This window comes from Dermacentor albipictus, chromosome 1 (assembly GCF_038994185.2).
Source record: "Dermacentor albipictus isolate Rhodes 1998 colony chromosome 1, USDA_Dalb.pri_finalv2, whole genome shotgun sequence".
NCBI lineage: Eukaryota > Metazoa > Arthropoda > Arachnida > Ixodida > Ixodidae > Dermacentor > Dermacentor albipictus.
The window spans coordinates 73,065,413-73,092,712 of NC_091821.1; the positions used below are offsets into that span (position 1 = coordinate 73,065,413).

General features: G+C 48.5%; 1 protein-coding gene across 2 annotated transcripts in view; it reads left to right on the forward strand.

Moving 5' to 3' along the window:
- Positions 1 to 27,300, forward strand: part of LOC135903947 (multiple epidermal growth factor-like domains protein 9) — a 254,026-nt gene that overhangs the window by 195,051 nt on the left and 31,675 nt on the right. For both annotated transcript variants that reach the window (XM_065434446.2, XM_065434447.2), the window contains exons 4-5: positions 13,619 to 13,822; positions 26,825 to 27,232. In XM_065434446.2, the coding sequence (XP_065290518.1) occupies positions 13,619 to 13,822; positions 26,825 to 27,232 (612 nt within the window). The remainder of the gene's footprint in view (positions 1 to 13,618; positions 13,823 to 26,824; positions 27,233 to 27,300) is intronic.

The following is a 27,300-nucleotide window of genomic DNA, read 5'->3' on the forward strand; positions in this document are numbered from 1 at the left end:
GGGGGGTCTAGAAAGGCGTTTCGAAGCTCGAGCTGTCACGAGGAAAGAGAACGAGAAACTGGCCCGTACGCACGCGGCAAGCGTCTCAGAGAGCTATACTCCGTTCCACACATAGGAGTCAACGCAGTAGAAGCTAGAAAGACTACTTGCAATGGCTGCATTCGCACTTGATTCGTTGTTTTCTTTTTGACCGCAATTGTGCGCAAATGTTTTGTATATAGGCTCAGTATTGAATGAAACAAGGCTTAATCCTTAGAAACAAACACACTGTGGTACACGGCTGCTAATGCGTTGCTCTAGGTAATTTTCATTTTTGTTGTTCTTTGCGGGTTTTTTTATTTGCAACCCGTCGCGAGGGAACGTGCATGATACGTGACGAGGAAACGAGCATGATAGCGCGAGGGAACGCTGTGGGCGCGCAGCGAAGCATGGGACGCCCAGCGAAGCATAGACGGAACACGCGGAGTTATAACTTTTCTTGACCGAACTTCTTGCGCAGCTTCCACAGCGTTGACTGCTATGTATGAAATGGTGTATAGGTGGTTTTTGCACGAGAGGAGTATGCGTGAGGTGGTGGCCTAGCCTTGACTGTTGGGAATAGGCCACTATTGCGCGCACACTCCCGTCGTGCCAAAGCCGCCTAGCTCTTTGAGACGCTTGACGCATGTCCTTCTCTGAAACATGCTCCCAACGCACTCTCAGAAATATCTTCCGATTGACCCACACGGAATACGTTTCTTATCCGTTCCATCTGATGATGCACCCTTTCGATTTTATCATGCTTATGGCCCTGCATAGCATATGGCTGTGCAGAATGACAATACGACATGCATACAATGACGCTTGCTCGACGAGGCGATGTTTCAGAGAAAGTTTGAGTGATTTTGGGCAAGCCCAAATTAAGCTTCAGTGCGTGCCACAGTGGTTGGATATCGTGACATCACTGACAACATTATAATGGCGAGAAAATAAACTCACCGACTTACGATACTCTCTAATGAGAAATTTGAGGGCAGCTATGTAGGTGTCTTCATTTCGCGATATATTGGCTGGCGCAGACAATCTTTCTCGTGTGGCACGTTGCAAACGGAGCCAAGTGTGGCGCGACTGCCTCGCTAATCGGGAGCTCGCGAGAGGCAGTGCGTGAGTGATGCGTGGGCGCGATTGACAGCGGCCGCCGCAGACAACCTCCGCTCATGAAGCGCTTTGTTTCCAAACAGACCACGGGCGCTACTCTGGCTCCACCTCGTAACCATCGTCGCCGACAATGAAAACAGACAATGACACCAAGGAAAACAGAGATGAAATTAATGGAACTCGGGCCCCTAGATTTCCTAAATTTCTTCTCACTCATCGCATAGCGAGGGCGTCGATCGAATCCGGCACCTTTGATACCTACAGGTAGCATGTGAGGGTTTATTGACCAATTTCCGTGACCCAAAGAAAGTTCAAGTATACTACGTGACGCTTGCAGTTTATAGGATGTTCTAAATCCACCGCTATGGCCGTGAGTGGTGGCGCTGGCTAACACTCCCAAGGGTTAATTCTATAGCATACATAAATAAATACCACAGAAAGTGGATGGGTGAACGCTGCCGCAGTGGCTTAATTGGGAATAGGATCGCACGCGTAATGCGAAGACGTGGGTTGGTATACCACCTGTAGCCAGATTTTTTATCCAATTTCATTTCCACTTATTTATCATTCCTTCACTTCAATTACGAATTACAAATAATTTCCCTTGTAATTTCCTTGGTGTCATCGTCTGTTAGCTTTTTATGGTTGTGACAACATTAAAAGAGTTGTAATATGATGTCAGCCGAGGCAAGGTGGAGCTGTAGATAAGATTTTTCAAATCTCCACAGTTTCATATTGTGTAATCCTTTTTTTACTTGAATAAATTACGCACAGTGCCTTTGTCGGCCTGAATTCCAGGTGCACAAAGCTTCATAAAATTAATCAACAGTCTTGCGGCCAGCCAAATCTGCTGATAACAAATTCCATGCAGTAATTGTTGTTGGGAAAAACGAAGTATGTATGATGTGTTTGCTCCTATTGTGTAATAACACCAACCGAGTTCTGTATTGTTGTGTGTCAGGCAATAAATAAAAAAAAACTATCATGGCCTAGTGTTTAGGGAATTAGCTGATGTGCTCGTCGGCAGAGGTTCGATTCCACTGCCGGTAGTATTTTTTTTTTTACAGAGATCCAAAATGAAGCAAGAGAGAAACGTACCTACATAACTGCCTCCCATCCGCAATGTGCCTAGAATAAAGCAAAGAATGATTCGCATTCAAAACGGGAGGAACGGGAACGTTACCTTGAAGTGACAGCACAGTGAGAGCATGTTGTGTAGTGACAATTAGATGCGCTCTCTACGCACTGTGGACTGGAGTCTGTAGGATTACTAGCTCTGGGACGCTGTATGTGGCGGCAGTAGAAAGACATATATGCGACGGACGCGCTATTTTTCCCGCGCTTCGCAGAGACGTCTGGCGCCTCATGCGTTGAAACGCTATTCGAGAGTGAAAAACGGAGAACTATAGAACCTGGCGTTGCCAACGCTGGGACGTTGCGCGATACAATCAGATGGCGAATTTCTTTTGTTTGGGCAACGAGATTCCTCGTGTGACGAATAATGAACCTGAAAAAAATTGCTAGAGAGAATACGAGTTAATGAACATTTCTCGGCGCGATAGTATTAAGGAGCAAAAACAGTATAAGGGGCACAAACACGAGTGAAATGCTCGTGCAAACACATTTACCATAGGAAACGCGGGTTTCCATCGGCTGTCGCCATTCTTTCTCGAAAGCTTGGATGCCGCTAGTCTTTGCTAACTCTGTGGCCGAACGCGTTTCTTCTACCCCCCCCCCCCCCTTGAAAGTGATATCCCCGTACTTTCTTTTACGGGCAGTCATCTTAGAATGGGGAAAGGTAGCATGGGCCAGATGAAACTGCGAGTATATTGGTGGAGGAAACGCCCGGCGCGAAGTGCTCGTGCTTATATGTGTGTATATATATATATATATATATATATATATATATATATATATATATATATATATATATATATATACACGCACACACACGCTATAGGGGCCCGCGTCTCGTCCTCGTAACATCCTGACGTGCGCGCGGGAAGCGCGAGCAGGACTTTCGCGGATGGAGCGCCGCTGGCGCCGTCGTTGTCGTGGCTGAACCGGTGACGCCCCCCGTCCCCTCCGTGCACACACACACGCCGAGCCGAGAAAGAGAGCCGCGCCGGATCCATTGAGCCGCGGAGCCGAGGGTTTATTGTGGCGCGCGCACGGGGGCCTCGATTAGGGGCTTCCCGAAGCACCGCCACTCGCGACGGCCGCTTGACGAATGGCCCTTTTTCGGACGACCGCCCGCGCACGCCGCACGATTGGCCCTAATGAGCCGCATCCGAGGGCGCTGCCGCTACACAACCGGCGTGCTCCACCTCGCCAGACCTCCGCGTCCTAGCCTTCTTGTTAACGTGCTCCCTGCCCGCTAGAGACACAGAGCGCGCGCAGGTGCAGGCAGCCTCCAAGGTGCCGGTTAATTTCATGTCTACGCATTTAACGCGTTTTGGATCGCACTTACTCGAAAGGAAATGCTTCTAGCAAATACCCCTGTAGTTCAAATCCTTACTCTTTTATTTATTATTCTGCGGAACACTATTATTCGCTCTTTGCGTTGTTTCCGCGTTTCTTAGTTGTTTGCGGTTTCTGCTACGCCTGGCTGAGAGGAAGGCGCGCACCATAAGTGTCGGCACGCGCCTCCATCTATTCCTCTTGTCACGGAGACGAAAAGAGGAGGAGTTAGACGACGACCGAGGAAGGCTGTAGCATGTTTCGAGGCCACAAAAACTTAACTGTCCTGCTGCGCACTATTCCACGTTACCAGGATGTGCATCTTCATAGATGTCTCAATATAACCACGAATACATAAAGCCAACAGGCGATGAAGCCAAGGAAAGCACAGGGGTAATTAGTTGTGGTTGAACTTGAAATGTAGAAAATAATGAGGAAAAGGGAGAATTAGAGTGGACTAAAGTGGCTCCCGGTGAAACTGAGAGAGCAGCTTTTCGGCTAGGCCTCGAAGTAAGTTTTCAGGGTACCCTGCGTTTCGCAGTCTATGCCTTGCTTTCCTCGACGACCACATTTGCTGACACTATGCACATCGCACCTCAAAGGGCTTGCTCCCTTTCACTTAAGCCCACTCAAAGCTTGTAAAACGCGCGGTGGGCACCGCTGCGCTAGGGAATATATAAGGAAGTATAAACTCCGTTCCATATACTCCGTTCCATACATAGCAGTCAACGCTGTACAAGCGAGAGAGACTTAATGCAATGGCTGCATTCGCACTTGGATATAAGCCGATGTTTCTTTTTTTTACCCCAATTGTGCGCAAATGTTTTTTTTTATATAGGCTCAGTATATAATGAAACAAGACTTAATCCTTACAAACAAACACGCTGGTATACGGCTGCTAATGCGTTGTTTTATGTCATTTTCATTTTTTTTCTTTACGGGTTTCTTATTTGAAACCCGTCGCGAGGACCCTCACGTGCATGATCGCGCGAGGGAACGCTGTTGGCGCGAAGCGAAGCGTGGAACGCCCAGCGAAGCATAGACGGAACGCGTGGAGTGATAACTTTTCTTGACCGAACCTCTTGCGTAGCTTCTACAGCGTTGACTGCTATGTATGGAAAGCAGTATAGGTACCTTGAAAGTGTATAAGAAATCAGTGCACGTGTTTCTAAGCTTACTTCTTTTACTTTGTTTTAGATGTTCTTTTTTTTAGTCTGATGCTTTCTCACCCCATCTATTTTAACACGCGACAACGGCTTGCTGATCACGGGTTGGTTGTTCTCCCCCTTACCTCTCTCTTTCGTTTTTTTGCTCTACTGCAATAACCCATCAGTTGTCAGTCAGCGCCTGTTTTTTCCCCGCTTCTACGTGTCGTCGTTTTTCCGCTGTTCTCACCCCATTTAGACATACATACATACATACATACATACATACATACATACATACATACATACATACATACATACATACATACATACATACATACATACATACATACATACATACATACATACATACATACATACATACATACATACATACATACATACACACATACACACATACACACACATACATACATACATACATACATACATACATACATACATACATACATACATACATACATACATACATACATACATACATACATACATACATACATACATACATACATACATACATACATACATGCGTGTGTGTGCGCTACAGTGTGTTCCATAGTGTATGTTAGACTGGTTTACATTTTCATTTATATGACTCATAACTGACAACATTGATCGCATTAGAGCCCACAGAAAAGCGTCTCTGCTTAACTTCTTTGATTCGATTTTTAAAGAAAGGTAATTTCTAACAAAAACTTTGCACAGGGTGATCTACTGGGTCACGCGCATTCCGGAGCGTCGCGAGTCACATTCCAGTAACACATTGGCATTCGTCATTGTAACGCTTCTTCTTAGGGCACCCCAGCAATTCGGTTTGCGAATTGGCGCCTCACGGCCGAACCCTTCTTGCGCGGAAAGAATTTTCGCTCCGTCAGCAGTGGCTGCATCCACGGTCCTCGTTGCTCACTATATAGCGGCAGCCGAGCGAGGTGCAGCCAGGTCGCCACCTCTCGCACAGGAAGTGTGTCGAGTGCCCGTTTCCCCTTCTTCCCGACCCGCTTCAGCGCTATAGCGGAGCAGCCTCGGAACTCGGGGGTTCCAGAGACCGACCGAAGCGGATATCGGCACACGGCTTCAATCGAAGCTTCCGTGGCGGCGCCTTTGGGGAGGCTTTGATGGGCGCTGCGCGCACGGCCGGGTGTAGCCACCGTGCAGGGAGAGAGCAGAGGCGGGGAGTGTTCAACCGATTTCGGGGGCCATAAACTTCTGACACGAATTCTCCGTACCGGTTGCGACTCGGGCTCTTGCGAGATCCGAGATAGGAAAATCCGGCCATTGCCCGCCGCCCGCGAGGCCGAGCGAACAAGCGCGCGCGCACACACTTGGAGCGCGCTGCACAGCCTGCCGCAGCCGGCGAATCATGCACTAGAGTGACACGAGCGGAAAGCGGGAAAAAGAAAAGAACGGGAGTGGCGATAAAATATACCGGCCGGAAAGATTTGTAGGTGTATATGGCAGAATAATAGAAGTTTGCCACGGGTGGCTTGTTCTAGTACACTAAGGAGAAGAGGGTAAAGAAAGAGGAAACGATGAAGCGTGACCAACAGGAAAACGAAAAGGAGTCTGCGGGTAACACACAGAAGTGGGTTTCACAAAGAAAAAGAAATGCAAGATACGTGCAGTAAGTGCGGGTGCCCCTTGGGGTTTTGTGAACTCCCCTTATTCTGCCATAAAGGGGTTGTTCCTACAAGAGGCGTGAGAAAATAGGGAGACAGGTATTCTGTATGTCGCTGCGACAGCAGCGTCCTACAACACCGCTCGCCACGAATACTTCTTTAGCATATATATATATATATATATATATATATATATATATATATATATACACACTCGCTTTCGCTCTCAAGTGTCCCTTCCTCTGTGTCCCCTACGTCCGTCCAAGAGTCCGCGCGGAGCCACTGCGTTCGCGAAAGCCGTTCGATGAAGCGGGCTTAAGAGGTCGCCTTTATTTTTACTTTATTTCTTCCCTTCACTTTCTTAGGCGCCTACGCCGGCCCGTTCTTCCTGCTAAAGCGCCTTATCTCCTCTTGTTCGCGCTGGCGCTTCATATTTTGGAAAGAGCGGCTGCTTGCTCGCCTCGCGGAGCGCTCCTTTTTCTCGTCTTTCCACTCTAATCTCGGGATGCCGCAACCCACATCACTTGGGCTCGAGGATGCCCTCTGCATGGGAAAGCAACACACGGTCGTGTTTGCCCCTCTTGTGTCGCGCCTCGCCGCGCGGGCGGCGCATGTTTGCTTGTACGCTCGTCCTCGCCTCCTTCCATTACGGGAAATGGGTTCGGCGGGCCCGCTGTTGGGAGGATAAATCTTCACACTTTTGCGCTTTGGTTCCTCATCCCGGTGCTGAGAAACTAAACGCGAAAGAACCCTGCAGCGACAAAACTCCGCCATTAATCGTGCGCCGAGTCGCAGTTCGTAAAAATGCAGAGTTTCAGGCCCGACGCTTCGCAATGCCGCACCATGTTACCAGTGGCGCATTCAACTGGCTTCCATCGACAGCGACAGTTTGGAAATCCCGCCGATTTAAGGAAAAATCATGGCCTAGAAATATTTTGATCATTGCGGATGCTGTACGCTTGAAGCAATGTAAGCGTAGTTACTACTCGGTGCTGAGCCGGAAATACAATAGCGGGCATTCTTTCCTGCTCGCGACGATAGCATAAGCTCAGTTCGTCTCACTACCCGAGCGACAACTATAGGCGCGGCGAACAACGTGACGCTAGTATCGCCTTCGTTCACACTGTACACCTGTACGCCCTGTACACCCACAGCTCAATTCTTGCTCTTTTCATGGCGCAATATATATATATATATATATATATATATATATATATATATATATATATATATATATATATATATATATATATATATATATATATATATATATATATATATATATATATATATATTGTTACGCATGAAGAAAGCGAAGACCAGTGAACGTGCTTGCGGTCCCGGGTGGAGGAAGGAAGAAGAGGATGACGCTCAGTGGATAAACCAGCTGACCGCTCTTGCGCTCACCTCCGCGACTTAAAGTAAACGGTCCCCTTCATCCGTAAGGGTTACAAACGGTCTCCTTCGCACGCAACAAAGTGGTGGAGGTGCGGGGTATCGCTCACAACGGAACCATCACTGCCGCAGCTTCGTCGAAGCCGTCGACTTGCCGGCCTCCCGCCATCAGCCGTGACCATCTTCGACATGCCAGAAGAAGGAGCCACTCCGAGGGCAGCGCCTAGCAGTCCACTGCCATACTACCGAGTTCCACCCACCTTCGGAGGCAAAGCGGGGGAAGATGCCGACGAGTGGCTCATCCACTACAAACGAGTGAGCAAATCCAACGGGTGGGATGCAACCGCTCAGCTCACCAATGTGGTGTTCTCCCTGACCGATACCGCGCTCGTGTGGTATGAGAACCACGAGGACGCGCGCTTACGACGTGGGAACATTTTGTGGACGAGCTAAAGGCTTGTTTTGGGGACTCAGTCGCCAAAAAGAAGCGTGCGGAGCAGACACTGTCTCAACGGGCGCAGCTACCAGGTGAGACATGCACAACATATATCGAAGAAGTATTAAAGCTGTGCGAGGTGGTCAGTGCTCGCATGTCAGAAGAAGATAAAGTCGGACATTTGCTGAAAGGAGTGGCTGAGGATGTATACAATTTTCTAATTGGAAAGGAGAGCCTCAGTTCTGTGTCTGACGTCATTCGGCACTGCAGAACTTTTGAAACGCTCAAGATGCGTCGGATTGCGCCAAAGTTTGGTCGATTGGCAAACGTGACGACGGTTGCCAGTGTGGACACGAGTCCTTGCCTCGACCTTCCTTCCACCATCCGACAGATCGTCCGCGAGGAACTTTCCCGCCGCGAGGAGTTGCATTCAACTGCTGACCACCATGGCGTGTACACGTCTCGTGAGGCTATGACGACGCCACATTCGGCCCCTTGGCAACCGGTGCTTACCGCAGCGGCCGTAGAGTACAGCGCAGCCCCACAGCCGAGGATGACAACACGCCCTCCGACTCCGCGCTATGACCAACGCGCTGAACGCACGCCTACTCGACGCCCGATGTATCGTCGTGACACACGCCACGAACCAACCCACTACACGCGGGAAAATGATAATATCCGCTTCGTCGACGAACAACCAAGGTTTCGACCTCTCCCGGTGTGTTATTCCTGTGGTGTCCCGGGTCATATATCGCGGTTTTGCAACCAGCGTATGACCACGTGGTATGGCCAGCCCTCAGAGTTTTCTCGGCCCTCCGAACGGTCACACGCTGCCCCGTGGCCAGCACACGTATCATCTGGCGACGAGTATTGGCTCAGCGGCTCCCGGAATCGCTCCCCGGCATCTGACAGGAGTTTGACACCCCCACCGCAACGTCGTGCTCCCCGTTCTCCCTCACCGCGGCATCGCACCACGTCCCCTTCGTCACCGGAAAACTAGCTAGCGCGGCCGATGGAGGTGAGGTCGCTGGAGACGTGCTACTGACAGAAATACCTCCTGTGTTGATGCTGAAAAACAAAGTGCGCGTGCTTGTAGATAATGCCCCTGTGATGGCTCTGGTGGACACAGGCGCAACAATTTCCATCATGAGTGTCTCGTTTAAACACGTGTTAGGGCGAAAGGTTTTGTTTAAATGGGACGAAGATTCAAAGTTCTGTGGAGTGAGTGGTGAGCCATTGCGACCTATTGGTGTGTATAGTGCTGACGTATTTTTGGGAGGCCATGTTATTACGACAGAGTTTGTAATTATTCCTCGGTCGACTCATGATGTTATTCTCGGCATGGACTTCTTGCGGGAGTGTGGTGCTACTGTCGACTGCCGCACAGGAAAAGTATTCTTAAGTGGTAGGATTCCATAACGACTCCTGGAGAACCCTGTAGATCTCTAAACTGCACTGTGTGTTTGTGGTGATACGGTCATACCTGCATCATCTACCGTTTGCGTTCCCGTTGTCTGTTGCGGCGCCGATTCCGACTGCTTCGAAGCTACCGTAGAACCGATGCACTTTAACTGTATGAAGAAGAATGTGTTGGTGCCACATTGTGTGGTGTCGATCAAAGGTGGACGCCCTGGCTTATGGACCGTAAACTGTTCTAAGGAGCCCGTTATACTATCAGATGGCATGAAATTAGCCTTCGCCAGGGAACACGCGTCCTTATCAGTGGCTGAACTTACAGATGTGCCGGAAGAACCTGATGGCCACAGTTCGGAAACGGCCCTTTTGTCGATGGTAAATAAATCGCTCAGTACGAGTGAACGCCGAACGTTAGTGGGTGTGCTTTCGAAGCACGTTTCGGTATTCGACTTTGCGCAGAAGGACAATATACCTGCAATCCCTGCATCTCGGACGCGCCATACCATTAACACGGGTTCGGCAAATCCGATTAGACAAAAGCCATATCGTGTTTCACCATCAGAGCGCCAGATTATCAACGAACAAGTGCAAGAAATGATTAAAAAGGGAGTCGTACAAGAGTCAGCAAGTCCGTGGGCAGCTCCAGTGATTCTTGTTAAAAAAAAAAGATGGATCTTGGAGATTTTGCGTCGACTATCGCCGTTTGAATGCTGTAACAAAAAAGGACGTGTACCCACTCCCACGTATTGATGACGCAATAGACTGCCTTCATTCCGCCTCTTACTTTTCCTCAGTAGATTTACGATCCGGCTATTGGCAAATTCCGATGCATCCTGACGACAAGGAGAAGACTGCCTTTGTAACCCCTGACGGGCTCTTCGAATTTAATGTGATGCCATTTGGATTGTGCAATGCTCCGGCAACTTTCGAGAGATTTATGGACACTGTATTGCGTGGCTTGAAGAGGAACATCTGCATGTGCTACCTCGACGACGTCGTCATCTTTGGCCGCACCTTCAGCGAACACAACTCGCGTCTGGATATTGTCCTGAACTGCATCAGAAACGCTGGTCTAGTGTTAAACTCTAAGAAATGCCACTTCGGAGACCGCCAAACCCTTGTGCTTGGGCACCTCGTCGACAAGGATGGCATCCGCCCTGATCCCCAGAAAACAGCAGCCGTTGAAGCGTTCAGTGCACCGCGCTGTGTCAAGGAGCTCCGTAGTTTTCTGGGCCTTTGTTCCTATTTCCGCCGATTTATTCCTAAATTCGCCGACGTTGCGTATCCGCTGACATGCCTGCTACGGAAGGACACCCCCTTTGAGTGGACTCCGGAGTGTGACTCTTCTTTTCGTCAGTTGAAGTTCCTGCTGACGTCACGACCGGTTCTTCAACACTTCAGTCCGTCAGCTCCGACAGAACTCCATACAGATGCCAGTGGCATAGGTATTGGTGCCGTCCTAGTTCAACGCTACGGTGACCGCGAACACGTGATCGCATATGCAAGCCGCTCATTAAGTAGGCCCGAGCAGAATTACACTGTGACGGAACAAGAATGCCTCGCGGTAATATTTGCGGTTCAGCGGTTTCGTTCTTACCTGTATGGACGCCCCTTTACAGTGGTCACCGACCACCACTCATTGTGTTGGCTTGTGAATCTTCGTGACCCTTGTGGCCGCCTTGCGCGCTGGGCGCTCCGACTGCAAGAATACAGCTTCACCGTCTCTTATAAGAGTGGTCGACGACACGCTGATGCGGACTGTCTCTCGCGTATGCCACTTAGTACTACGGACTGTGACGCCGACGACTTCGATCACCTCGTGGCTTCTGTGTCGCCGCGTTTTCCAGACGTCGACTGCTTCAAAACCAAACAGCGAAAAGACGGTAAATTAACACCGCTCTTCACCGCTACAACCGCCTCGACGACAGCAAACCATTTCTGTGTACGTGATGGACTCCTCTATAAGAAGAACTTTTCCAGCACTGGCGCACATTTCCTCCTAGTGGTGCCGGCGAGCCTTCGCACAGCGATTCTGAGTGCTATGCACGACGACCCTACGTCTGGCCATCTAGGTTCGGCGAGGACGCTCTACCGGATTCAGGAACGCTTTTATTGGCCTGGAATGCGACAATCTGTTGAGACGTATGTGGCCAGCTGCATGCAGTGTCAGCGCCACAAACGGCCATCTACTGCTCCAGCAGGTCTTCTGCAGCCGATCCCGCCTCCAAGCACGCCTTTCCAACAAGTGGGCATTGACTTCGTAGGCCCATTTCCAAAATCAGCCAAGGGAAACCGTTGGATAGTTGTTTGCGTCGACTACCTCACACGCTACTGCGAGACGGCGGCAGTGCCCTCCGCAACTGCCACTGACGTTTCAATATTCCTGCTGCAATATGTGATCCTGCGACATGGTCCGCCTCGCGTGATCATCAGCGACCGTGGACGACAATTCACAGCAGACGTCGTAGAGGAGCTGCTTCGTTTGTGTGATTCCCACTTGCGTCACTCGACACCATACCATCCACAAACGAATGGGCTTACGGAGCGCACCAACCGAACAATTGTAAACATGCTATCTATGTACGTTTCATCCGACCACAAGAACTGGGATGACGTACTGCCTTTTATCACGTACGCGTTCAACACCGCCAAGCACGAGACCACTGGCTATAGCCCTTTCTTCCTGCTGTACGCACGGCCACCCCGGTACACCAGCGACACTGTTTTCCCCTTCTGCAGTCACGAAAATCCCACTGTCGCCGAGACTCTCTGCCTCGCCGAAGAAGCTCGTCGTATTGCTCGTTTGCGCACTTTGGCATCGCAGGACAGATCAACAGCACGCTACGACATTCGCCACCGTCCGGTAACCTATCGCCCTGGTGATTTAGTCTGGCTGTGGACTCCAGTACGGAAACGCGGGTTATGCCAAAAGCTTTTGGCCACCTGCGTTGGGCCGTTTGTGATTATTGACAGACTCACGGAAGTCACGTATAACATAGCTCGCCTCACGGCGAGTGGTAGAAGAGCTGCCAAGACACAAGTGGTCCATGTCGCCCGCTTGAAATTGTTCACGTCAAGACACATGGATTGACTCGCCCGGCGGGCTTCGTCTGCGACGAGAGGAATGTTACGCATGAAGAAAACGAAGACCAGTGAACGTGCTTGCGGTCCCGGGTGGAGGAAGGAAGAAGAGGACGACGCTCAGTGGATAAACCAGCTGACCGCTCTTGCGCTCACCTCCGCGACTTAAAGTAAACGGTCCCCTTCATCCGTAAGGGTTACAAACGGTCTCCTTCGCACGCAACAATATATATATATATATACATATATATATATTGAATAGTGACCTTACGATGAAATGGCGTCAAACAATACTGCTGTACTTTCCTTTCTTTTTGTTTTCTTCATTAAAAAAAAATTCGGCAGACTCAACTGTAGTTGACATCTACGCAATACGAAGAATTGACGGTTTGTAGAGAACGCTTGTATGAATAAAGTAACTGTCGAGCAGTGAACGGCTGTGTAGATATCAGATGCTGTAGTGTTTATATTTCCAATAAGTAATACAGAATGTTTCTAATGGCGAGATATAAGATTGAAAGCAAACTAAAACCCAATTGCACATACCCAATTGTACATATCCAGTGGTACATGCACACCCAGTGGCTTCAGTACACGCACCTCGGCACATGCCCAGTCGCCCTTGTGGTACACAACTTTAGAGTGCACGATGACCGGGATCGGCGCACCGAAACGGCGAGATAACCTGGCCACCCGCAAAAAAAGAGGCTACACTAGGAGAACAATGTTGCGCATTAATACATTTCAGTGGTAAGTGCAGCGGTAAACAAGTCCACTAATGCAATATAATGACACTCCTTTGTGAGCTTTCACCATTATCCATTGGGACCAGGTCTAGCAAACAAGCGATGTTTCTTGCCACCGGGCAGAAGAGTTGCTGTGCATACACGCCCCCCGTCTTTGTGGCGCAGGCGAGGAGAAGGCGCTGATGCTGCCGGCGGTGATCCAGTCCAAGCTGGTGACTCGGCTGCGCGAGGGTACCGAGTACGCCGTGGTCCTGTCGGCCGTCTACCCCAACGTGCAGACGGCAGCCGCACCCAAGCTCGCCGTCCGCACCGCACTGCCCGTTGCCGAACTGCCTGTCGGCGACGACTCCTACCTGGACAATAAGATCCGTGAGTACGCTCTCTTGCACAGAACCTGCTTGCCAGCCGTGGCTAAAGCACGAACGTGCACTCTCTCTTTTTCGAAGTTTCCGAAGCGCGGTAATACAAAAAAATGGGTGAGTTGGTGCTGATGCACATTTAACTCTGAACTGCGTAAAATGGCCAGGATGAACGAAAGAAAATTTAAATTCTGGGGTTTTACGTGCCAAAACCAGCGCCCGCCATATTGCGGGTACTCCTTATTAATTTGGACCACCTGTGGTTCTCTAACATGCACCCAATGCCCGGTACACAGGCGTTTTTTTTTTCCTTAGTTTCACGCTCCCCGAAATGCTGCCGCCGCGGCCAGGGTTTGATCACGCGACCTAGTCCTTAACAGTGCAGCGCCAAAGCCACTAAGCTACCTCGGCGAGTCGATGAACGAAAGAAACGGCTCTCTTTTGCGCCATTTATAAATGTTTCCGTCGTGTTTCCGTGATACGGGCTGAGCTTCGTCTCTCTCTTCTCTGTTTCTTTCTTGTGTTCTCGTTGATTGATTGATTGATTGATTGATTGATTGATTGATTGATTGATTGATTGATTGATTGATTGATTGATTGATTGATTGATTGATTGATTGATTGATTGATTGATTGATTGATTGATGCTGCAACGACAGCTGGTAAAGAGAATTTGCAGCTGCACTTGCGGCGTCGCCGTTAATTGCTGTTTTAGTAGCTGCCCAATATTGATAACTATAATTGAACTGTGCCAATGATGCAAGAAATACCGAAGGACAATTTTGAGCTAAGCTGTTGTCCGAACTGGGGGCATTCTAAAATTTACGTCGGGAATACTGTCACCAATACTTTCTTTTTCCTTCGTAGTGTTCATTGCACAGTAGATAAATGGCATGTATACACTCACGTAATTAAACGCGACAGGGAAGCGGCAAAGTAGAACACACCATATCGGCCATTACTCAAGAGTGTCATGCCACGTCAGTACGTATCTCGGCCCGTATTTACAAAAAGCTGTTCCGGTAGAATTGTTCGTAAGGGCAAATTCCAACCAATCCTGATTCTAGGCGTAGTGAGCATTAGCGAAGGCGGAGGACCATGGGCGAAAAGCACTAACGAACGAAATGCTTTGTGAATGCGGCCCCTGATCGCTAAAGGTGATGCGGAATCCGTTATTTGTGTACGAGACAGAATTATGCTGATATTACATGAACTGGAGACGGTGAAAGTACGCGCATTAGATTGTTCTAAATTGATGCGTTTTATTCCGTGAGTATAGTACAAAAAGCATCTCCAGACGAGCTAACTATAGTCGGATACAACTTTAGAAAAAAGGGGGAGTTTACTCATCCGAGGCGGATGCACACGAGCATCCACCAATGGGCGCACACTCTGGACCGACGTCATGCGCCGGACGGCCGGTGACTTCGCCGCTTCGGCCATCTGGGCGAGGCCTCCCCTTTTTTCTAAAGTTGTATCCGACTATAGTGGCTCTCTTATCTATGGACCCAATGACCCCACGAAAGCAAGATCTGCCATCAAACTCCGTGCTCGTGCTATATTGGGGAGAGCGTTTGCCTTCGAATGCATACCTGGCACTAACATCACTTAGTGCCGTGTATGCACTAGGTATGCAATTAAAATCAGTTCACACCTTTGTTTCGACTTATTAATCATTTGTTACATCTGTATGCGTTACTGCCCCTCCCCCCCATGTACGACCCTCCTGCGAGAGGGCCTTTAGGGGTACTCTGAATAAAAATCAAATCAAGGTTGCATGTGTGCATAAACACCTCGCGAAGATTATTATACATTGATAAAGCGGGATCAAGAGTAGCACCATATAGTGATTGCAATGCTCGCTGCATTGCACGGTACAATAATGAACTCGCACCGAGGTAACAGAAGTGAAGCGAAGCTAGCGGCGGCAAAGAAGTCTTCGCAAGACACGAGAGGTGAAAAATAGGTAGCGAACGTCGATCTATTTTCGAGCCACATCCAATGGCGTAGCCAGGGAGTGACCTTTTCCCCAAATTTCTGTGTTTGAATGCGGCCTTCCCTGCCCACCTCCCCTCTCTTCCTCCTCCCTGCCCCAGGTCAAGGGCAGCCTAGCCCCCCGCCGCACTCCGAAAAAAAATAGTCTGGCTACGCCACTGGCCCCATCGAATGATTTTGACAAGCTGTGGCGCGCCAGACGGTGCGAGTCCTACTACGCTTAACATGCGCCAAGTATCGTTGTCTTTCACTGACTTGCACATTACCCGACACTGCAACCGTTTTCTTTCCTATTGTGGTCCTCACGTGACCTGACTGCCGGGGCAACGCTAGAATGGCTTCGGCAATGTGCGCATATAGATCAGTAAAACTTCAGTAAATTCCAGAGAATATCATGCTAAATAATAATAATAATAATAATAATAATAATAATAATAATAATAATAATAATAATAATAATAATAATAATAATAAAGCGGTGGAGCAGATCGACACCAAACTTAATTCGAGTAACAGAAGCTTCGTGCCTACAAGATTAAGGCTCGTCGTTTCAAATTTTGTTGTTCTTGTTCCTAATTCAGCGCAGTTTTGTACGTTTCGTACCTTTTATATATTTTGCAGTCATACATGATGCAATAATTAAGGTCCACTAATGTGGCATAAAATGTTGTATTGGTCCGTGATACGTCATGGCAAAACTGAAAACAGCGCTTTACTACACCCGCAAGTTTGTTGCAAGGGAAGTTATTTCGGCAAATTGCAACGCGCGTTTCGACGATGCTCTGTGTTGCCAGCATTCCTTCGAACAGCTTTTTAAAGCGGCGCTCACTAAAGGCTCGAGCTGATTGCCTAAGGACAAAACCATACCGGAGCAAATATTCGCAATTAAATGAGGCAATTGTATGTTGCAACAAAAATCAGAAGACCACTCAGCACATACCGATAAAATGCGAATTCACCCAGCGATGCCAGTACGTAACGTACAACTTCCAGAAGCGCTTGTATTTTATGTAGACGGAAGTATCAACCAGTCAGCAGTCTAGATAAGGAAGAGATGCTTAGAGTATTGGTGAAAAAAAAAAGCAGGCGAGAGACTGATACGACCGGATCCCTTACAGGCATAAGCAGCGGTACAAGGTAGATAGAGAAGATTAAAGAGGTGTATACAAGAATGCTAGAAGGGGGAAAGCATTGATAACATATCTGAGTAACTCAAGCAGGCTAGGTGACGATTTGCCCCGCCCCCTTTCAGAGAGGATGCCAATAAATCATCGTAATTATCAGCTGGACTAGCCGACGAAAACGAGCGCTTAGATGGAGGATGACTCCATGTAAGCACTACGCCGGATTGTGCATTAAGCTCATTCATTCATTCAACGTACCTTACATGCCTCTATGTGGAGCACTGAGTAAGGGGCGTTACAAAATGATATTGAGAGTACGAGGACCTGAAACAATAGAAGTACTAAATTTCTGTTACACATGTATGTCATAGCTTTTCATCCTAGATGCTCCTGTTTTCCCAACCCCAACCTAAAAACCTGCGGGCTCGATCGTTTTATAAGCGGCACGCACGTGGAAGCGTTACTGGAAAACCATATTCAAGGGAACGCCTCCTGTGTGGGCATCTGTCTTTTTCCCATGCCCTGTATACTTATCTCTCCTGGGCGAGTTGGTGAAAGTGCATCACTGAAAGCGCGTTAGATCGAGCCTGGTGCAGTTTATATACAATCAGGCCAAAATGAAGCGTGAACTGCAAAAGGGCTGTCGACAACCAACGCATTTTGGGCGTCATTGCATGATAATGGGATGCGGTTTCACTATATTAGTCTTTCGATAGCTTCTCGGGATTGAAACCGATATTGTCGCGCCAAGCGGCGAGTGTGGAGATCACAATACGTGTTATCCTTTATTTACTTCCTCTATTTTCTTTTTTTCTAGTTTGTGTTTCTTTCTGGCCCAGTCGCAACACCTGAGAATATAAATCTATCTTTCGAAAACTCAAAGCTGCAGCGCTCCCTCTCCCCGCCCCTCCCCCCCCCACCCCTCACTCATGCATACACATATATTTTCGTCATCCTTTTCGCCCCACGCTCTCACCAACGCATTCTGATTCATTGCACGAGCAAAAAAATTCAGAGCCATTCCACTCTGAGAAGGTGGTTGACCAGCGCAGCTGTATATATTGTGATAAATATGTTGATAATCAATATGTTGATTGAAAATGAAAGACACATACCCCAACGAATTTCGTTTTTCTTTCACGATTTTTCGTTGTTTTATTAAATTGCATACTCAATGCTTTTTTTTTTAACTTTTAACCTTCCTTTGTTTCCTTTTCTGGATATATTATTTGGTCACCAAGATAACTATCGCTTTATGATCGCTATGATATACGGCCAGTGGCTCAGTGGCGACACTGGAAGGGTTCTCGGCCAATGTGAGATCTGTACACGACTGACGACTCATCGTGGGCACACTGGTGTTCGTGCAACATTGTATGCCGAGTCTTACTAAGAGAAACGCCACCAACACTTTCCGTCTGGCCGAGACACATCTACGTTGAAATCAGCCACAATTACGGTGGGAGTGGAGTCGGTAGGTGTGATCCAACCAAAGGTGCATACGCTTGGCGTTTGCGGCACGATTTTCGTCCGTATTACGTGCCGCCCGCCGTCGCGTCTTACATTCCCGCTTCTGTTCACGATGGTGTTCTTAGTAGACGCGCTGTTCTTCCGCAGTCCTCACCGCAGTCCTCCCTTCCACCCATTGCATAGCTGGAAGGGAATTGAGATAAGATTACGTGGTTTGCCTATAGAGTCCGTGACGTCAAACCGCAGCCCATGCTAAACAGTGCCTATTCTAGTTTTACTTTTCTTATTACGATATTTTTTTATCAGAATACGTTTTGACACTTCTCGCTATTAAACGCAGCTGGGGCATGCCCGGCGATACGATTTTGCTTTATGCTTTAGCTCTTTTAGCTGTGGGGTGGGCACCATCTTTCTTCCCTACGCACACAAACCTTCGGAACCTAGTGTATAACAGCTCCAACGTAAAACTTGCGCTCGTACGGTAGCCTACATTCCGAAAGACGTGACTCCGAGCCCCCGATACCAAACGCGTACGAAAAGTATTACGGTGATTCAGAAGTACACAAATGCAGAGGATCGAGCGCGAGAGGACAAGAGGTCTTCCATGGGAGTCGCCTCTCAGTATATATTTGTTTTCATTCTCAGTTTATTTGAGTAGGGAGCGCTCGGTGGTAACCTACCTATATATAGTATCGATGGTCTTGAAGTGGTGATAGTCGCACCTGACTCGCGTCGCAAGCTAGGATCAGGCGCGGACACATGAGCAGCGCAAGCGAGGAAATTCCGCTGCCACTGGGGGCCGATCGGGCGAGCGCCGGAAGGAGCCAGCATCTCGAGAGCCCCCCCCCCCCCCCCCCTTCTCTTTCCTCATTCCCTAGGGGGCACGCAGGTTAAGCCTGGGCGAGTGCCGTCCTTGCTTTATTCTCTAGGCCTTTGCCGGCTATAGGGGTAAGTCGTTGAAGGCGCGCCAATGACACGAAAAAGGCTGCCACTCTTTCGTGCCAGCGCTGTATACTGCGCATACCTGTGCCGAGAAAGACCTCTCGGTCGGAGCCGAGGAGGCCAGCGCGCACTCCCGAGGAAAAGGCTCGCGTTGCGCTTTATAGCGCACTTAAGACAGGAAAGATGACGCGTAAATCTCTTCCCAAGAGCATACAACGAGCGACGTTCCGTGGTCTGCGCTTGGTGCATAATAAAAAAAAATACGTAAGATGCACTGGATAACTGCGGGCTTTCAGAATTTTGCTGCCCGGTTCTTCTTCTACTACGTTTTTCTTTCTTTTTACGCAACGAGTGATATATCTGTGCGAAGTTAGGTGCCAAGTAGCTTAGCGTTGAATCTCGTCAGCCAAAAAGCGGAGCTCAGGACACCGAAACCATCTTTCCCAAGGAGGTAGGAAAATTCACAGGCACCGTGTATTGGGAAAAACAAAGAAAATCTAAGCGGCCCACGAAACCAGTTGCGCGCGCAACAGTGAAACAATTCGGGGCTAAAAAACAAAAGCAGTACTTGTGAGATTCACGACTGTTCCCGCTTATAGTATTTCCCAATATAGACGGTTACGCGCCCTAACTGTTTCAGAAAGGAATCGGTCCATTTCTCTAGCTTACTTTACGTTGCTTTAATAACCGGCTTCTACACAAGGTACACAAGGTACACAAGGTACAAAAATACTCTGAGTTACAGAAACACGCCGTGTTCGTGTATCTCTTGTTTCAGGTATACTTGGTCGAGGAGCGTACTGCCTCTCCGCACCTCTTGCATTGTCGAAGAAATTGTTGTCTTAGAAGTGTTGTGCACAAACGGAGATAACCGTCTATGCTCAGCAACGCCCTCTACTGAGAAGTATCACTACAGTAGCAGGGGGAACGGAAAACACGTAAACGCTCTGTATGCTGCCGAATATGGTCTTCCTCTTGACAGACGCCCTTTATCAGTGAGCAAAGTGCTTGGATTGTGGTCGTGTCCTGGCAGACAGAGGTGGGCCATCAGCGGCCTTCGCGACTCCTTATTAGACAGTGGGGTCCTCCTATATGGACTGTCCCTGACTATGAGAGTATTAGTTCCCTGTTGTATTTCTGAGCGCTGATTCCGAGTTTTTTTCCCCCGCTTATTATGTGTATGTGAAAGTTTAAATGCCGCATCTACTGTGTAAGAGTTGTGTGGGATTCTCCCTATTAGATAATGTGCTGCCTTATAGCAAATAACAACACCGTGATTCCGGCGCTGCATGATGCTCATAGTAACAATATTGACACTGCTTGCATGTTTGTGACTTTATTGTTAGAGTGCGCAGTGTTTGTCGTTACGTTCGTGTTACTTTTCCTTGATTTTTTTCTTCTTTTCCGAGTAGGGTACTTGAAATTTTATGGTAGCCAGCACCCAAGAGTCCTTCAAATTTTATTTCATTTCTTAAAAATAAATATTACCTAAACGGTGCTTCGCACTCGTTACCAGTGACTACTTGCTTATTCCTTGCGTCTCCTCGTTTATCTCTTGTCTATTTCTTAATTCAATGCCTCGGCGAGTGGCTGTGTAAACCGAAAAAAACAATGACACTTCACGGACCACGAGGCGATTAAACACGATAACATTTTAGTGTCTCGTGCACTTGTTGTTGCTGTTGGCGGTGGTGTTATTTATAGTGGGGGGTTCTGGCCACGATAATGATGATTAACAATGACTATACTTGCACAACAGTACCTCCGGCGTCAAACGTTTTCGCATCACAATGTGCGAGAAAAAGTTGAATGTCTCCGCAGCCTGGGCACGCAGCCTGCTATTCAGGGGAGCGAATTGACAAAGCTTTTCGTTCGTAAGCGCTCTTTGCTACGAGCCAGCCGCCTTCGCTGATAATATGTGCAGCATCATGATTGGCTACAATTTGCTCTTACGAACCACTCTTGCGTAGGAGACTTTTCTGAATACGGGCCCAGATTTCTTAGGTGTATCACTATTCAACATTTTCGCATATTCCGTAGTCCGTAAACTTGCGACACCGGCCGTACCTGTAACTCTGGGTAGAGCGCCCGCAGAACGAATGCGACAGCATCGCGACGAGAGGTTTGCATTTTTCGTCACGGCGAAGCAGACGCCATACAGTCGTCATGAGTTGGGGGCGCAGATATTGACACGATGTAGCGGCTCTATATAAAACGTTCTCCAGGCCGGCGCAGCATTCTCCACTTCTGAAGCTGAGTTCCTCACGAATGACAGAAGCACGAGACACCGATTGGATGTAAAGCGTTCCCGACTTTTTTTTTTTCTTTCTCATTTTTCTGCATACCATTCACGTTTTCGTTTGTTTGTTTGTTTTAATTCGGAAGTATTTCAAATAATGCTATAAATCATTATTTCATGTGTTCTAGTGTTATGCATTCTAAAATACGTATTCTCAAACATGCATTCGACCGGTTTTTTTCCTCGTATACCTTTCGCACAGCAGCAGCCGCTACCACCGCTGTTCGTCCAACGCCGCGTTCGATAGCCGCAGCCCCGGTATGGTTCGTCCGGAAAAGCAATAATCACCGGGCCATTGCCCGCGGCGAGTCGCAGAATGACGCCATGAAGGCTCAATGGGGCGTCGCGTGGCCGCCTCGACGCGTCTCGGGTGCTTCTCGCCCTTAGCCGATGATCGAATTATTGTCTTTCGCCACGCGTCCGGCGGCTCCGCTGCCGCCAGACATGGTGGCCGAGACGCGCCGTGCAAACGTAGTCCCCACGTGGTAATTTAACAGCGCGCGAGGCCGACAAAACACTGGTTATATTCAGTTTCAAGAGCAGTTCCTCGTATTGTTTGTTATTGCGTGCTTACACATTCTTAAAGCCACGCAAGGACATCCCTCGTTGCCCCTATGTTGAGATGGCATGATTTTTTTTTCTCCGCGCTTTTTAAACTGAGCCGAAATGTCAATGACAACCATTTTTTCCGTAATTGAACGCACGACCACAATCTTAACAGCCGACCTGCATGCATGTACAACGGCGCACATGCATATATATATATATATATATATATATATATATATATATATATATATATATATATATATATATATATATATATATATATATATATATCCAAACTTTTTTGTATGCTGAGAATAGTGGAAAGAAATTATACGGCATAAATCGAAGATGTGCTTGAACGGGCTGCTAGTACTCTGTCTATTTTCAAATGCACAACATTTCTTTAAACCTTTCAAGGGAACACTCTGCGTCATAGCTTTTGGTATGCTTAGCAGATGGAGCAGAGGATAAAAAAAAAAGTGAGAGTCCCCTCTGTACCCTTAGGTGATTTGAATGTGAAAGCTTTTTGACTTCTCTAATTAATTAGTTACGTCCATGAAACGTAACCTCATACATTGCCACGTGTCCTTCACAACTCTACCTCAACCCACCTTGCTCTAATTTGTACCAACCTTATTCCACTGTAATTCACCTTAAATAACTTTACTTCACCTTAATTCACTTTACTTCGCCCTAATTCACTTTACACCACCTTAGGTCACCTTATTCTAACGTCGCAACGAGGTGGCTGCGACGTGACGTGAGCAATGACGCACGCACAATAGTCGGGCACAACTCAAGTCTGCAGTGAAACCCCGCCCACGCCTTCATAACCGCCAGCAACAGTTCCTCCGCGAGGCTAGAAATAGTTCGTACTTCAAACTTTCCCTGTTACCTAAATAAGGCGGTAACCACAAAAATAAATTTATAAGCGCGTAATTTTGTACGTTGTCACTCGTCTATTATAGTGGAACGGTGAAAGCCTAATTCTTTATTGAACTGAAATAAAACGCATGCTTCGCTGCAACTATTTATTGTCAAGTTTCACTTCATTTGGCATTGAAGTTTCACGAGTAAAACGGGGTCGGCAGCGAAATGAACTGTACCGCGGACTTTTGAAGAGTGAAATGCTCAGACTCCAAAAACTTTGTCCATGTCTGTTGCACACCTCATCGCTTCCGCCGATGAAAAGACTCTTCAAGAACAGCTGGCGCTCCGTAGGCATCAAGTGCGACGCCATTTTGAAATGGTCGCATCACGACGATTTTGTTTGCTTCTGTGATTGGCTGGCCGAGTAACAACCCCCTCGTGGTCCGTATGCCTTGGTTGCCAACTGCTGCTAGTTTTTTTTAGGTTGTGACCTACTATAGGCACACCTTTAGTCGAACAGAACCGCGGAGCCTCCGTGGCGTCGGGAAAGCGTGCTCGTCTCACTCCCCGCGGAGGTCCGGGTTCGATTCACAACCAGAGCCGGATGTGCGAAATTTTCCTTTCAAAGCCATTGATTTACCTTATTTACAGGAACCTGCATGAGAAATACGACGTCGATCTGAGCTTTTCCTTTTTTTGACGTGTTCTTACTCTTTGCGCCGCCGGCTGTATTTTCCCAACCATCGCTTGCTCCCGCCGTATTTTCTGCCTCATGGGACATATAATGCTTTCGCATCAATAAACATACGGATACAGATAAAGTGAGCTAGGAGACACACCGTAGTAGACGCCTTTTGAATTATATTGAGCCCGGGCTTTCACCACAGGAAAAAAATTAATCCAAGTTCTCGAAGGTGCATTTAATGTAACGGCACGGGTGCTTTGGCATTCGACTCTCATGTGAATGCATCTGTCTCGGCCGAGAAGTTAGTCCGCCACCTCGAGGCGATTTAATTTTATTTCGTGCCTTTTTAATTGCAATTGACTGCACTGTATTTGGCTGCGAACTGCTAAATATCTAACATGTTTCTCTTCACTTATCGTTACTCATTTAACAATTTCACGTTGGGAGAAGGTAGCGACAAACTTATTACCAGCATTTCCAAGTCATAATAAATAAATAAATAAATAAATATTCACTGAATCATCCCGGTGGTTAGGTAGATTTCAATAGCCAATATTTCCACAGAAAATATTTTGGGTGGGAGCTGCCACTTGCCTTCAGTGGAAAAGCTGTACTGCTCTAAGTAAACAGCAGGGCACACCACAACTTTACTTAGGCTTCGCCAGTCATATTACTGAGAAAAAAATAAGTACAAGTCGAAAAGGAGAAGACAGCGAGCCATATGCGCCCCAGTTCTCCGCTCTAACATGTTTACGTGTTGACATAAAATCAGTGCTTGAAAGCCTGCCAGCCTGCTGGTCTTATTTGTGGAAAGTTCGGCGAATCCAATACGACGTGTCGCTTGGGGGTCATGCGCAAGCTGGCAGAACAGGCACTCATCACCTTTTTCTGCAATTGTACTTCCTTCGCAATGAACTTTGGTACGCCGTCAAGCAGTTAAGGGAAAAAAGAGCTTTATAAGTTTTTTTTCTATCCAGCGTTTCCTGAGGATGTGCACTTCTGATTTCAGTGCACGATAACGCCAGCGCTGCACAGCAAGAAAAAAAAAAGAAACTTGTACTTCAAGAACAGCGTCTGTGTTGTCGACATCACGCTACAGAATCTATTTTGCATGTCCAGGCATTAGCACAAAGAAGACAAAGAAGCTCAAATATAGCTTTATTTCAACCGTTGAACGCCACTCGAGTGCTCTAGAAACTGTGGACGATCCCTTGTTCTACATTTGTACTATTGTGAACAAATAAACAGGCCCTTGTGAGCACGTGCCGAACATGTGCCGAAATGCATCGCCGTGACATCTGTGGCCGTAGCGCTTGTGCTCGTCTGTTGTCGGGACCTCCACCCTTCCTAAACTTCTCGCCAACGTAATTTCTCTTTTTTTTTTTATGCACAAGCATCAAATGGCCCATTGAGCGAAAAAACCGGCGTCTGTCGTCTGTAGCAGCGAAACGGCACCTAAATTCTCATTGGCTGCGACGCCACGTCACGAGCGCGCCTCGACAGAGCAGAGCGGGCAAAAGGAAAAAATTTTGCGCGTGACAACACCTGGCGCGCCACGCGGGAGCATTGCGCGCCAGGTGTTGGATGAAGGCATAGGGCATCGCCGCGACGCCATTCACGCCACCCTCGCTCTCGGAAGCCGGCGCGCGGTACATATCTCTCTCGGTCGCCCCCACTGGGCTTAGCTGCTGCGCGTGCCTGCCGGCCCTGGTGGCCTCTGCTGCTTCCTCAATCTCTCGTCGGTCGCGCAGGACGTCGGTGGCATGCGGAGTTGACTCCGCAGGCTGCTGCTGCCTGCTGGCTCAGGCAGCACGTAGCACTATGTTACAGTACTCGCAAGGCGAAACTCGAACGACCACTCAGCGGCGTTAAATTGGACATTGATGCTTTCGCATTCACAACTCATAAGTGCTTAGGTGTCCTCTGATTTTTTTTCTCCGGATGATTCTCGCTTTCTGAACTGCGCGAGCCACTGGTTCCCACAAAGTATGGCCGAGTCATGGCCCACTGCGGCGGCCGCTTTGTGTCAGCGGACGCGTCATGTCAGCCCGTGTTCTCCGAGGCGCATCTCACAAAGCGATAGCGCGAAGCTTCGAACAACGCGAACGCTCATACCAGTGCCAGTGAGTAATACAGGACGAACATGCGCACTGCGCCGCGCTAAGTGTCGCGACGCTGCATTTCGACCACACGCTCCCAGGGGTCCGCTTATCTTGCTCCCGACAACAAAAATTCGTTTACTGAAAAAAACTTGTGTCGGCTTCAATGCATGTAATCCACAGTCAAAATTTTCCCCAGGAATTGGGACACCTATCTGTCCCAAAACCGACACTAATTTCGAAAACTTTTCTTTAGTAAGTACTGTTTATCATTGGCATGCATGGCGGCCTTCGCTAATAATATGTCCGACATCGCGATTGGCTGGCATCTGCTCTTACAGGTTTAGCGTAATAACTTTTTTTTTGTGTATGTGTCCCTACGAGGGCCCTGGTACTTAAGGTAATGAAGCTACCCGCGTCAAATTGACATCTCCACTGAGCGTGCTCTTGTGCGGGATGTCTTGTGGGGCAAAAAGTACAAATAGCTCAGTAAGAGCCGCTTTCAGAAATCAGTAGTACCGTGTATGTAATGCATCATATTCTGCGGCGGCCATGAAGCCTACAGGAGTGAAATTTATACATTACGTAGAAAATTAACTTTCATGAAGTTGACACTGGCGCAAGCGCTTTGTAACACTTGCGGCGATCACCACGGCATTGGAGTAGCACCGCTACCATCTCAGCCACATGTCAGCTTTGCTCTAGTGATCTGTGCCACGCGTGTATGAAGTGGCGTGGCTTAAACCGCACAGCTGGCCGGTGGCAAGGGCGGTAACATGACTCTGCTACGCTGAAACTGTTACCTATAAAGGTCTTTCAGCACGCTATAGATTTAAGCTGCTTTGGGGCTTGCATGCCTTTCAAAAAACGGGCGGTGTACGGAAAGGTGGAGAATGGATGTGCACAGGCGAGCGAGCGCCTCTCTCTAGCCGTAATCTGATGGTTACAACGGTTCCCTCTTCTTTTCTCCCCCGCGCAGAGTGCAACTGCAGCGAGGAAGGCATGGTGGCGTGCACGCGGTCGGCGCTGCAGGACGTGGCGTGCAGCTGTTTCCCGAGCTACGTGGGCCGCTGGTGTGAGTCGTGCGCCAGCGGCTTCTTCCGGGTGGGCAAGCGGTGTGCCGCCTGCCCCTGCAGCAACGCCACCTCTACGGGAGAGTGCGAGGCGGGCACTGGAAGCGAGAGCGTCTCCTGTCGCTCCTGCCTGCCGGGCCACCGGGGTCCCCTGTGCTCGGCCTGCGCGGCGGGCTACCACTGGAAGGGCGAGCGCTGCGAGCCCATCAGCTGCCTCAGCTTCGCCATGTGTGCCCGCGAGCCCGACAATCCGGGCTGCCGGGACTGCCACCTCGTCCAGAACAGCCTGCCACCGGTCGCTCAAAAGAGCTCGGGTACGTGCGCGACGCACACTTCGAACTATCGTACGTGCGGCAGTGTATACGGTAGTTGCGACACGCCG